A 14,611-nucleotide genomic window follows, 5' to 3' on the forward strand; every position below is an offset into this window, starting at 1 on the left:
GAACTCTAATACATCGTTTATTTATGGAGAAACAAATATTTCCCTTTCATGAAGAAATCTTTATTGTTATATGGGAAATTGATTTTTTCCATGGGATATGCTATTTTCATATTTTCTAAGTATGGGCTAATTCTTATGACATGATGTCTTGATATTAGGTGTCCATGTGTAGGTTTCTCCTGATAGAGTATCACTGTTATCATATCCAACATCCTACATATTACTATTAAAAGAAAATTAGCAATGTAATGACTGCTGTACCTTTTAATTTTGATGATAGAAGAATTACATGTGTAGGGAACCAATAATTGAGCAACTACAGTATCTGTCAAATTGACAGTACACACTTGAAATTCTTGCCATAGTTGCTTTGCTAAAGGTCAGTTGGTAACTTATGTTTTAAAGAATTACAACTTTTGTCATAGTTTTTGAGAATTTTGCTCTTTATATAATTTTTAGGAGCATTTGATGTGAGTTTACACAGGTGGATTGGAGAGGATCTTTAGTAATGAGATCAGAGGTTTAGGAAACATAAGAGAAAGACTGCTGTAATTGGGGACTGTTCAGTCTACAAGTGAGGAGATAGAAAAAGATCTGATCATTTTGAATCCATCACTGAGGTTTTATACGACAGGTTCCACCAAGGATGAGGGACTTAGAAGGTCCCCACAATACATTCATTAAAAACTTCTTTCGGTTAACAGCCATGGGTGCATACTCTACACTGAAGGCCAAGAGGAGGAGAAACTACAGGAGCAGTTCACACACAGTTGATAAAAGCAACTTTTCCTTATATCTCACCATGGAAGACTGGGACTAGGCTGGCTGCCTGGCTCTGATGGTCTGGCAGTCTTGGCCTTAGAATCTCACATCCACCACAACTGGCATTTCAGACATATTCCACTGTGCCATTCCCAGATAGCCTTGTTGTTGGCCATGAGATTTCATTCTATGGAGCTTGTAAGCCCCAGGTGGATCACCTTGAATTACAGATGCATCTTTTGGGAATAGTTTATGGATAGTTGGTTCTTTCTTGGGGTAAAAGAACCTCTAGATAACCTTTCTAAATCTGTTCCAGCTCATATTACGAGCTCCTATGATGGACACATTGAGGTAATTGGGTATGGTGTTAGGACAACTGCAGAAAAGGTACTTCCTGGAGCTGCTACATGCTTAGAACTAGAGGACTGACCTCCTTGGTATTGTTTTCTGGGAATTTTAGTAGGGTAATGGTGCCAATCTAGTCCCTCTCACTTTTTTCAGGAAAGATGCAAGTTTATGTAAAGGCTTCTTATCTGATTTTTGACCTGATTCATGGCTGTAAATCTTCACAGATGGAGTCCTATAATCTCCCAAAGCAAGTCGGTCTTGTTGCTAAATATGCTTGCCATAGGAAAGTCAATTACAGTCCAAACACATCCAGTTCTTTCCGTCTTACCTCCTTTTTAAGGGCATTTGTTGTTTTTTGTTTGTTTTCTTATTATTATTTTGTGCTCCCCATTTCTAGTGGATTCATGTCCATCTTTAAGCATTGTGTGTGAAACTGGGCAGATTAATTTCTGCTAGAGCTGAGTAGAGTAGTATGAGAGTATGGAATAGAGATGTATTTCATGCAGCAGTCCCTTTTAAAAGCCCCAATACGTTTGCATTTCTTGCAAGATTCAACTCATGTCTAGTTTTCTAAACATGAACCTCCAGGTCCTTTCTGCAGAACCCTGAAGATTACTTACCTATCTTCGCTTTATGTAATCAGCTTCATGCTTACACTCTTCTTACTGTATTGTGGTTTTTTCAGATTAGTTCACTGACTTGTCAAGATCACTTTCAATTATAAGCTTGTTTTCCTACCTGCTTATAGACTCTCACAAGCTGACAACCTGTAGGTTTGCTAGGTGTGATTTCTACAATGTCCTAGTGACAACAGCATGTCTCCACAGAGGTTCACTTCTGTGTTCCAGTCTTTATTTGCAAGACTTTCAAGATTTGCTAGCTATCATATAAATTACTCATTGTTTCCATAAAGTAATCATAGAATTGTATATTGGGTTGGAAGGGACCTTAAAGGTTATCTAGTTCCAACCCCCCTGCCATGGGCTGGACACCTTCCACTAGATCAGGTTGCTCAGAGCCTCATCCAGCCTGGCCTTGAACACCTCTAGAGATGGGGCATCCATGACTTCCCTGAGCAATCTGTTCCAGTGCCTCACCACCCTCACATAAAGGGTAAAAGATATCTTCCTAGTATCTAATCTAAATCTCCCCTTTTTCAGCTTGTCCTGTCCCTGCACTCCCTGATAAAGAGCCCCTCTGCAGCTTTCTTGCAGGCCCCTTTTAAACTACTGGGATGCTGCTAAAAGGTCTCCCTAGAGCCTTCTCTTCTCTAGGCTGAACAAGCCCAACCCTCTCAGTCTGTCTTTGTATGGGAGGTGCTCCAGCCCTCCTGTGTTTGTGGTCCTCCTCTGGACTCGTTCTAACAGATCCATGTCCTTTCTGTGCCAAGGACTCCAGAACCAAGTGCAGTACTCCAGGTGAGGTCTCATGAGAGTGAAGTACAGGAGAACCACCTCCCTCGACCTGCTGGTCACACTTCCTTTGATGCAGCCCAGAATATGGTTGACTTTCTGGGCTGCAAGTGTACGTTGATGGGTCGTGTTGAGCTTCTCAAACACCAGCACCCCCAAGTCTCTCTCTTCAGGGCTACTGTCCATCCATGTTATGAGAACTAGAATAATCAAACCTATTCTGCCTGAGGATGTTAGTCATACCCGTGGCGAAGGCATTGCTGTTGGTAAGAATGCTAATCCTGTGCAATTATGACCTTGTGCAATATTGAAGCATTTCCAGGAGACTGTAGGACAGGGAAATCATTATATTGAAATGTTAACTCCTTTATCGAGGTACTCACTGCCATGTCTTGAATCAAACAAAAAGTTTCAAATAACTTTTAGGGTGACTGTTATTTAAATTGCTGCTGAAACATAACTGTTGTGAATATAATATGGAACAAAACCACGAGACATGAGCAGCACACTACAGTACAGACTCTTAGTAGAAGGAAATTTAAGGGTTGTATCCATCTGGAATTACAGGTGAAATTTAACAATTACCAGTGAACCTTATGGGAACTTTAGGTTAAGCTCTGGAATTAATATAGCTAGTCTTTCAAGGAAGGATTAGGTGGTATCCAGTAACCATTTAGAAAAGCTTTTTTGTAGTATTTAATATCTCAAGAGAGAAATTAATTTGTAGATGCTAATTTGTTTATTTCCAAAGTTGGTGTCATATATTAGACCTGTAAAGTAGTGCTTTACTTCTTAATTTTGTTTCCTTCAGTTTTAGGGTTTTTTTCACGCAGAGGATAACTATTCTTCAAGGCACTGTCAAGTTCAGTATTGTCAGCTTATACCATCATGATATTGTCTGTGTGCCCTGGTATCACCTTTTCAATAGTTTATAATTTTTATCAGTACTGTGTGTAAAGCAGATGGCTTCTCTGGGATGTTTTGCCAATACGTAGTGGGTAAAATGGATTACTCGTTGTACTAACTCATTATCTTTCTTCATGTCCAATTATACTTTGCTTGTCCTGTTGACATCTGCTATGTCGCATTTGTCTGAACTCATGTTAATCTGCCATTTTGTTGCACAGTTCAGACTGCTGACAATTCCTAGTTAAAACAGCATTCAGCTCTAATTTTGACATTTATCCTTAATGAAATTACCATTCCATATTTTTCCTGTCACCATCCACTTCCAGATGCTTACTATAATTTGAATATTAATTTTATATAAACTGAATGTTTTATATGCAATGTAAATATGTGTATTTTAATGGCTCTAATTTTGTCTTGAGACTGTTTCTTTTCTCCGGGTAATCTGTAGTTAATTGTTGGACCTGGCCCATGTCTTGTGTGTCTCTTGTCCATCCTTTGCGTTGCAGGAGGGGGGTTACACTTGACTGTCAGGGAACGGGAGGCCTAACATGAGACTGTTTTGTATGTCTACTGCTTATATTTTCAAGCCAAACGTGATTAAATGAAGTGCAGAGATCTGTTGAGTGAGAAAATTTCCTGGTTTCAAACACATCTTACTTGCATCCAAAAAAGTTGGGTGGGTAGTCTGCACTGCTAGATGGAGCACAGGCTGTTACTGGAGTCCTTGAACAATACATACTGTTCCAGCACTGAGCTGGTTTATAAGATCATGTGTTAAGCAGTTTTGATGCCCATCATAGTTCGTGCCTGTGGCTGTAGTAGTACAGTAACTGGTTGGAGAGAATTTGCATTCGGTGGAAATTCAGTCTCACAAGATTCATAGCCATTTTCCAGCATGCTCAGAAAGCCAAATGAATAATTTGGTAAAGCAGGTTCTATTGACTTTTTGAACCCAGCTATTTGGTGTTTTGTTGTGTTTTTTTTTTTTTTCTAATTAGCCTAAAACAAATCTATTTTCTAAAATCAAAGAGGTACAGATAAAAAGAAATTGTATTCTGTAGGTGACATTTTGAAAAGTTTTCCAGCAGTGAAAGCCACTAGAGAATTATCTCTTGACAGGTTGTCTCCCCTTGGTGCATGATGAAAATCAGGCTAAATAGTAATTTTTTGTAGAATTGCCCCATCAACTGTAGGTCCTGTACAGTCACCTTTTCTGAATAAAATACCTGCTTATATAACCATTTCATGGACAGAGGTGATCTTGTAGAAAACCAGAATGCAAAATTAAGAGTAAATGAGGACAAAAAAAAAAATGTCTAAATTTTCCATGGGCAACAGACTTTGACAGATCTATAATCAAAGAACTGATCATGAATAACTCCTTAGAACTTGCTTTTAAGTCTTGCCTTTCTTACAAGATTACTACAGTCTGTTGTGTAAGTTTTCTGGTCTAGAAACCCTTTCCAGCTTTTGAGGAAAGTAAAAGTAATGGATCGCTTTGTATTCTCCAGATGGAGAAAGCATTGGAGTTTCAGTACCATTCTTACCCAGCCACTGCACTTTTATACCCATCAGATCACTTTGCTTAGCGGATTTCTGCTGGTGGTGGCGTTTCCACCTTATCCTGTCTGCCTTTTATGTATACGCTATGTATTGGTTAATTTGAAATACAGCAGTGTGGCAGGAGCATCTTGTGAAGCTTTTTACTAGTGCTCTCACTTAAGTTACTTACAAAACTTGCTTGTTACTTATATGTCCTGGGAAAAGAAAATCATTTCAGTCCTTCAGTGCGTATCATACATATACACTAGAGGAAATCTGTTAAGATATATACTTGATTTCCGTGTGGGCTTGTTCCAGTCCTTCTGCACCCTCACTCTCTTATGAAAATCATTCAAGAAGCAGACAGTTTATGAGACCTTTAACACCATCATTTTCATTAATACTCTTAGACCAGATTTATATGAGAGCAATGAGATGGAGTCAAAAAGAATTATCAGGCCCTGGAAGAATAAGATCCTTATTATTCTTGACAGAGAACTTCGTGTTATGAATTCTACTTTCTGTTTTATTCTTAAATTCCAATCTACCCTTCCCTTCTCTTTGCCATTCATGATGACTTGGTCTGCTGCTCCAGAGAAACTACATCTCAAAGATCTAGGAGAAAGGAGAAACCATTTTCCTGAGGGAAAAGAGGAACTATTAGGAAAGCAATTCTCCAGAAATCTGTACCAGCGTGGAAATGTTTTGTCCCTTTGGGAATGCAATCTGTAGTTCTGCTGCTATATAAAGGAGGATATTTGGTTGGAGCTGGTCATTAACATATGTTTTGTTTTAAAATTTAATAAGTATTCATGACTATTAGTGAACCTTTTGATTTCTAGGATATTGTTCATGGGGATAATGTGTAAGGAATTAAAATCGAAGTCCAAATCCTTGTGAAAGCTGATGTTCCATTGAGCTAATGGGAAACAATTATTGCTGATTATAGGCATGTCAGAGATTATGATACTCAGAGTCATTGTAGCAAAACAAAGTCTCCAATTTCTTTTTGCACACAAAACTGCTTTGGCTCAAGACATAGCCAACATTTTGCCAACATATCATTTTGAAACCCAAAAGGAAGCCTGAAGTAAAATTCCAGTTCACGGATAAACTGACATTTAGTTTAGTGACTTGACTCTTTGTCTGTTTTCTAACTGCATGAAAAAATTTGTCTAAGATTTGCACATATGCTGAAATAGTGTACCCTGAGTGTTTTTTCCTAATGATATCAAATGTTGTAATCTACAAATATTGTACTTGTGGGATTTTATTTAGTCTAGCTTAATCTCTCTTTTTAATTTGGGAAGAATCTGGCTAGGCTAGCTAGTTGTGAAGAATGGGGAAATGCAAACTGATATGAGAAACAATGCAAATTAAATCACCAAAATTTCATATCTATTGATATTCTTAATTAGGCAACAAACAGGCAATAAAGACTCTTCTTGTTCTTTGACTAAGAGAGGGAATTAATGAGGTGCGCTTTCCTCATTGTGTGCCCCAATGGCATATTGCTGGCAGCTGGATATTATCTATGAACACCAACCATCTATAGCATCCACACCTTATTGCTCTCTACAACTACCTGAAAGGAGGTTGTAGAGAGGAGGGAGATGGCCTCTTCTCCCAAGTGACAGTGGCAGGACCAGGGGGAATGGCCTCAAGCTGTGCCAGGGGAGGTTCAGACTGGATATCAGAAAAAAAATTTTCACAGAAATGGTCATCAGGCACTGGCAGAGGCTGCCCAGGGAGATGGTTGAGTCACCATCCCTGGAGGTATTTAAAAGATGGGTAGATGAGGTGCTCAGGGACATGGTTTAGTGGTTGATAGGAATGGTTGGACTCGATGATCCAAGAGGTCTTTTCCAACCTAGTGATTCTATATTCTGTTTTCAGAAAATGTTTTTGGCTATCTGATTGCCTTGGCAGATGATCCAAATGCAGAATGAGGATGGGGTCTGAGTGACTGTCCATCTCTGAATACTGGCTTCTCCAGGTTGCCTTGTAAAGATTAGAGGACTTTAGTGTTCACTTCCTGAGTTTTCATTTGAGTTCTCAGTTGAAAAAAAGTAGAATTTAGATTACCCAAGATTCATGTATAGTCCAACTGAGGTTTTTTTTTTATTATTATTATTTGGGATCCCTTCTTATTCTGAAAAGAGCATCAAGAGGAAATGAAACCAACTTCTGATATCTTGAGGGGGCAGGTTGGTTGGTGGGGAGAGGGGGAATAATTGTAGCAGTAGGAATGAGTATAATTAGGCAGGACAGAAGAGAGCATGCACACGCTTTTAACAAAACAGTTTAAGATAACTTCCTTAAAATAGACTTTGGAGATATTTATGGAAAGTGGGAGAAAGAACGTCTTCTGTTCTCTAGCCAAGTTCTGTAGCTGTACAACAATGTGCGATGGCATGTAATACAGACTGTTGTTTTGATAGGAGATCTTTTTAGGAGCAACTGATCCCAAATAAAAGAAACCAAAAGCGATGAGTTCATTAGCTTGAAGGGATTCATGGACGTTAATTAGTTAACTGCTTTCAGTGGTTGCAAATCAGTTCAGATGAAAGAAATAAAAATTGTACTCTCCCTATTTTGCTGTCAAGCTATTTTGTCACACACCAGTATTTTCTTTTCCTATGTAAATAAGTTTTGCTGTGGCCCATATATTTCTTCCCTAATTAAAAGGTACAGAAATGAAGAAATTAGACCAATGTAAGCAAGTGAGGCTTTTGAAGATCTCCATGTGGATTCTGTAGACTCTGCTGATCAGAAGACCATGTGATACCCTGATGTCTTTCTTTGTGTCAGTGGCAAAATGTATGGAAATAATTTGTTGAGCTTTCCTTGCACAGTTAACTTGCCAAAGTGTTTACTGTGCAAATTCTTGTGTTTTTTAGATGAGTGTTCACTGACAGGAGTTCCTTTAAGTGGTGCTGTTAACTTTGTGCCAAATATGAATAAAGCAAAGCAAGAAAAGTTTTTAGATATATTTTATTCCAAATCTCAAATAATTCAGCCTGGGAAAAAATCCATTTTGAGGACACGTTAGTGAATCAATTCTTTTATGATGCTGTTTATCTTATGACTGTGTTAGTATTCCAGAAGCTTAATATTTTTGTGATTTAAAACGTAAAATAAATGAAATCATTTGCAAGGAAGGACTTTCTTCAAAGAAAGTCCTTTCAAGAGGGAAAGAGAATCTTTAGATGTGTCTCAATGGAATAATGCAGTTGTTTAAATGATGTGTTCCGTATCAGTTGCTGGTTAATGAATGTAAAAATCCATTTTTTCCTACTTTGTTTGACAGACTGCCATTACCAGATCATAAATTTATGGGCTACTGGAAAATCGATCAGCTGGGGAATGCAGGACAGAAACTGCTGTGTCCAACAGAAACTAAAAAAATAGATGTAAAGGTTTGTCTTTTGGGGTTTTTTTTTCAAATTCATATAACGCTGTGTTTATGTATTGGGATGTGAAAAATCTAAAATGTGAATATTTTTTCATGAAAAAGGGTTTATATGAACCACGGTCCTTGTTACTGTTCTTGGGGTTTTTATACTGATGTGAAAAACGAATGTTTTTATTTACCTAGCCCTCATAGTGTGAGATGTGCTTTAAAATCGGTAAGTTTTAAAGGTCAGAAGCTCTTGAAAAGAGGTTCATATAGTGATACTGAATATATTATATTTGAAGGAACTTTATAGCTGGCTTGGATGTTTAGAGGTGCTGGTTTTAGGCCCCAGATCTCAATTTTTGGATGAGATCGGAGACTGAAAAGAAGGCTGTTTTCTGTTTCTATTTTGCATGCAGCTGAATTCTCATGAGTTTTTGCCACTGCCAAGTTTGAATCTAAACCTTTGGTACAATTTGACCTGAAGCCAAAGCTTCTAAGTCCTTTTCAGCTTTGAGTTCTTGGCTTAACTTCGCTTATTATTACTTCATTGAATAAGGGAAAAACTAAACTGCTGATGTGATGTAGGGGTGAGATTTAAACTTTATATAATAGGAAATCACCTTTGAACTTCTTCAAAACAAAAATATTCTGATTTTTCCATTGTATGGACTGTGTTTTAGCAGTACAAGATACCTCCTTCATGCCACTGAGCGTGGAAGTTTCAAACCAATAAAAGATTAAAGGGGAAGGGCAGGATGGTTTCTATACTGTAAAGAAAATGGCAATATGGATGTTCAGAGACCCTGCAGGAAAAGCATTTCCTTCTCCCTTTTATTTATTTAGTAATTGGTCTGTTTCAATAGTATGAACAGTCTTGAGGAAGACACCTAGATTCCCATAAAGAATGGTGAGAGAAATATTTTAACAAGCCCTCATTGTTATAATTTTTTCAGGGCCCTGTATACTTAAATATTCAAGAATTTCCACTGGAACGACATGAAGCCAGATCCCTCAGTTTTACAGAAGAACTCGCTTTTTGGACACTGCCTTTACATGACGTTAACTTAGTTTGTGATGTCATGGTAACAAAAGGTGCGGTAAGGAAAGCTAGTAACTTTTGTAATGATCCCCAATGTTATAAATACATGAAATAGCCTAACGACGAGAAGAACTTGACTGTTGACCTCATAAATGCTCGCTGATAGCCAGTGGCAGAATAGAAAAGGGCAATATATGGGATTCTAATTATAATAATCCTGCTCTGGTGCATTTAAAATAGTGTTTATTTCTGGCTATGTTTACAATGGACTATAGGAATAATGCCAAGAAATGCAATATGGCAACAGACGATATGGAGTAGAGGAGTGGAATATAGGAATAATAATTGATCTTTTTGCACATTTTATTTTAACAGTAAATGAAATAAAAAAATAAGCAGCCACTGAAATGGGAGCATAACATCTCTGAGACTCTGTGGTCTTTATAAAGATGTGCGTCCTTCTCAAACTAAGAGAAGGATGTATAATTGAAGTAGAATGCAGCCACAAAATTGCAAGTCTGTCTAGGCTTTATATTCAACACTGTGTTGCTTTAGAAAAATAGTTCTTTGACTTTTCCTGTCTCTCTAGGTCAATTCGGTTCTAATACAAATCCTGTAACTTGCTGAGTGCCATGCTTGGTTTTCTTGTGCTTATACTGATTAACATTCTTTCTCACTGGATCAAGCCTGCCTTAATTGTCTACAGTCCTTGTGTTCCAATGTGAATTGCATCACTGGGAATATTAATAAATGTTTTTAGGGTTCGTCATTAAACGTGTCTAATCTTTATTTTGTATTATAAACACATCACTAATGATCAGTACTGGAATGATGTGTTTTCTGCTTGTAGCCATAGTTTCAAATATATTAACAGACTTGTGACAGCAAAACAGAAATTGTATGGCTTTGGATTGATTGTAAGAATTGTCTGGAATCAGTCAGGAAGGTTCTAAATGGGAAAAGTTCCATACAAAGTTTGCATTCATCTCATGTTTAATTATTAAATATATTGATTGAAAGGGAAAATGAGATAAAGGAGGAGGGAGAACCAAGTTTATAAACAAACAAAAACATCCAGGGTTATTTTGCATATACTAGTAGACGGAAGGCTCTTCAGTCATATCTACACAAATGTGTCTTGGACTACTTATTTAAAGAATTAAAAGTATTGTAGCAAGATTCTGCCCAATACCATTTAGTTAGTATCAAGAGACCATTTGTCTTTGTGTCTTCCTTTGTCAGTAATGGTATCTTTGCTGTGTGTCTTGCTATATCAACTGCCAAGTTTATGATGTATATATTTCCATAAAAGTAATGCATGATGTCAGCAGCCTTTCATTAATTTTATTTTCTTATTTCAGAAGAGGAAGCTGAAAACGTTCTTTATGTTACAACGTGTAATCCCGTTTCCTTGTACTTCATGAACGTTTCTAGTAAGAGTGGACACTTTGTGGATCTTTATGACCTCTTCCCAAGAACAGTTGGAAGTGTCTGGCAACCTTTTGTGACTGTGGCTCCCCTGGGAAATCCACTTAAAGGTCAAGTGGTTCTACATGAAGCGGAGGTAAAAAAAAAAACAGCTAAATGTTTAGTGATGAGCAAACTAGTGTCATAAGGGTAGGATTGCTGAGAAGTCTGCCTCTGTAGATTGGACAAGCCTACTTCCTTCTGCGTGTTCTCTTTTTCACTATACTTAAAGCTTGGAAGTTACCTTCAACTTTAGTTTTTATGTGGAAATTTTTCTCTTGCAGTTTTTAGCTAGACAATATCCTTTTGCATTCTTGAGGCCAAGTTCCACCTGCTTATCTTATTTCTCCTTCTGACAGATAGAGATTGTCTTTCGTGGGAGAAAAGGAGATGGTGAGTTGCGTTCAGGAATCTCAGTCAAGCAGCACATGTTTGCAAAGTGCAAAGTAAGCTGTTTCATGCTGTGAACTTAAGTTCTGGTCCCATCTTGTTGCCTTCTTACTTTTCAAGTAGCATATGAAAGAGACATTTCCTGGGCCACAAAGTAAAATGTTGCTTTTATTTGCTTTGTGCCACTGATTTCACTTTATATTGTGACTGCTGATACTTCTCATTCTGTAACGTCTGAAGTACTGAAACTAGAAAGAAGACTATCTAGACCTTGACATTTAGCATATCAGCAATGCAAATTTAGAACCACTGACGACTTCGGTGTTGATTTGACTCAAATACTTTTTTTAGTCAAGTATTGCATACATTTCACATGCTTTCCGCTTTCCATTACAATCAGTAAACTGATTGGAACGTTTCCAATTCAAAACTTCTCTGCTCAGCAGTGGGAAGAGACAACAGTTGGTACAGTGCTGCTGCTGTTTGTTTTTTAATATTATTAATGGGTTTTTATGTTGCCTGCCTAACATTATATTTAAACTTGATGCCTTATGAGAAACACAATTCTTCCATCTTTAGTAGAACTGCCTATGCCTTTTTATAGCTTTGCCTTGGACACTTTCCAACGCCAAATGGAAAAAATATGATTCTGAAGTTACCTGCTTATGGTGATTTCCTGTGCAGTTGTCTTGAATAGCTATAGAATTATCATATAGACTATTTTGAGAGGCGCATAACACAGTTGTTTGCTTCTAAACCATCCTTGGCCTTTTTTAGGGAATTCAACACAAGAAACTGTAAAACAGATGGCAGTAGGTCTTGTGTATAAGAATGTTTAGAATGTCTCACACTTTTTAATGTAAAGCCCATCAATATTCTTTGCTTTCTAAGTCTCTGAAATTCCTACTGCGAAAATAATTGTCCTGTTAGTTTTGTTTTAACCAAATCACAGTAGCATTTGGTGTCAGCAATGTTCTTTAACAAAGGTTCATCCATGAAGCTTTAAATAGTCGACTTTGCAACTAGTTTTGCCCATCCTCTTGGAATGTATTTTTCACTGACAATATGAATGAAGCTCTGAAATAGTTTGTTCTGTGGAGACTATGGTAGCTCAGTGCCCCTTTCCAGATTACTTCCATTGAGCTGTAACCTAATTTTTTTTCTGTGGTAAATGGGATGAGGTTTAACAAGGCCAAATGCCGGGTCCTGCACTTGGGGCACAACAACCCTAAGAACCCTATGCAGCGCTACAGACTGGGGGAAGAATGGCTGGAGAGCTGCACGGAAGAGAAGGACCTGGGGGTGCTGGTTGACAGCCGACTGAACATGAGCCAGCAGTGTGCCCAGGTGGCCAAGAAGGCCAATGGCATCTTGGCTTGTATCAGAAATGGGGTCACCAGCAGGTCCAGGGAGGTTATTCTCCCTCTGTACTCAGCACTGGTGAGACCGCACCTCGAGTACTGTGTTCAGTTCTGGACCCCTCACCACAAGAAGGATGTTGAGACTCTGGAGTGTGTCCAGAGAAGAGCAACAAGGCTGGTGAGGGGGCTGGAGAACAAGTCTTATGAGGAGCGGCTGAGAGAGCTGGGGTTGTTTAGCCTGGAGAAGAGGAGGCTGAGGGGAGACCTTATTACTCTCTACAACTACCTGAAAGGAGGTTGTGGAGAGGAGGGAGCTGGCCTCTTCTCCCAAGTGACAGGGGACAGGACAAGAGGGAATGGCCTGAAGCTCCGTCAGGGGAGGTTCAGGTTGGATATCAGAAAAAAATTCTTCACAGTAAGAGTCATTGGGTACTGGAACAGGCTGCCCAGGGAGGTGGTCGAGTCGCCTTCCCTGGAGGTGTTTAAGGAACGGGTGGATGAAGTGCTTAGGGACATGGTTTAGGGAGTGTTAGGAATGGTTGGACTCGATGATCCAATGGGTCCTTTCCAACCTTGTGATTCTGTGATTCTGTGTGATTCTGTGAAAGCTTGAATATGACCAGTTTCAGACTTACCTTTCTTAGCAAGTTCTACAGGTGAACCAATCCTGTCTGAAAATAAGCCTGTAACACTGCTGGAAAATGGTACAGAATGACAATATCATGAGTGCTTTGTGCTATCTTAGGGCTTCTTACATAGTGTTAACCTTAAGGTAGCTCTTACTCATTGAATATGGAAATAAGTTTCATTAAACTTCAGACTTGGTTGCAAAAAGTCAATTAGGATGCCATTGAAAAGTAATTTTAGACTTCTTGAGGGACTCGAGTAAGCATCTTGCACAGAAAAAATGATGAAAAAGAATTTTCTTGTGTATTGCATGTTTGTATCCATGGACTACATCAGTAATTTATTTGGGATTGTTTTTAGAATGAGGCACCGAAGCATAGGTCATATGAATGCTGCTGATGTACTCTTCACAGCCACTGCTGTCTTTCCTTACATTAGGGTTCATGGATTAGGAGCTCTGCATTTCTAGTTACTACTGAATCAAAAGAGGAATTCTTAGCTAGATTTATTTTTCCACCTAGAGCTTAGGCTTTATTCCCAACTCTTCCTGCAGTGGAGCCATGGGGAAAGCATGTGCTTTCTTTGCACCTGTGAAATGAGGTGGATATTGCTCTGTATGAAATTAAATCCATTATTGTTTATATTAGCAGGTAAGCATATAGTCTAAGCTAATTATCCAACTACCTTCTGTATCTCTTGGGAAGATGAAGTTGGTCTGCAAGAGCAGTTCATCCCTGTTTAAGATACAGCATGGTGAATTGCCCTCTGGAGGTGCCTTTCTCTTTCCGCTGGCTGCAGAAGAAGCTTTGTCATATAGTCAGGATATCTCCCTTCAGGCGTACTAAGGTCACTGGCAGACGTAACCTCAGAATTTGCAGCATTCACATGTTAAGACAAATTGATTACTGAGACATCTGTATTTCAGGCAAGGCTCCCAGGGTTAACTAGTTGTGCCTCAAACAGAACTTCAAGAAAAACAAGTAATGTAAATTATATATGTGATGCTTTAAAGGTTCATCTATATGTATTTGCCAAAAAGACCAAGAGGTGTTAACAATATTTATAGAAATAAGAAGTTGCATTTATTGAATTAAAGAAGTCCTCCAGTTGGCAGCTGGTATTTCATAAATAATACAATCATTAATTAGACAATACCAAAAGCTAAAGATTTTTCCCAATTTTTTGTTTTAATAAAGGTCTCTGGAGATGAACATTTCTGACTAAGTTATAAAAAAAGGACAATTTTAAATGGATGATAACCTTATTGGAAAGGATGAGATGATGAAATTGTGGCTCTTCAAATAAGCTTGCGTGATTTATTTCCCAGATGAAATCCATCTGGATTCAACAG

General features: G+C 38.3%; 1 protein-coding gene across 3 annotated transcripts in view; it reads left to right on the top strand.

The window, feature by feature from the left end:
• Positions 1-14,611, top strand: part of VWA8 (von Willebrand factor A domain containing 8) — a 186,201-nt gene that overhangs the window by 115,509 nt on the left and 56,081 nt on the right. For all 3 annotated transcript variants that reach the window (XM_054058259.1, XM_054058269.1, XM_054058276.1), the window contains 3 exons: positions 8,287-8,395; positions 9,330-9,468; positions 10,777-10,979. In XM_054058259.1, coding sequence (XP_053914234.1) covers positions 8,287-8,395; positions 9,330-9,468; positions 10,777-10,979 — 451 coding nt within the window. The remainder of the gene's footprint in view (positions 1-8,286; positions 8,396-9,329; positions 9,469-10,776; positions 10,980-14,611) is intronic.

The sequence above is a fragment of the Cuculus canorus genome, chromosome 1 (assembly GCF_017976375.1).
Source record: "Cuculus canorus isolate bCucCan1 chromosome 1, bCucCan1.pri, whole genome shotgun sequence".
NCBI lineage: Eukaryota > Metazoa > Chordata > Aves > Cuculiformes > Cuculidae > Cuculus > Cuculus canorus.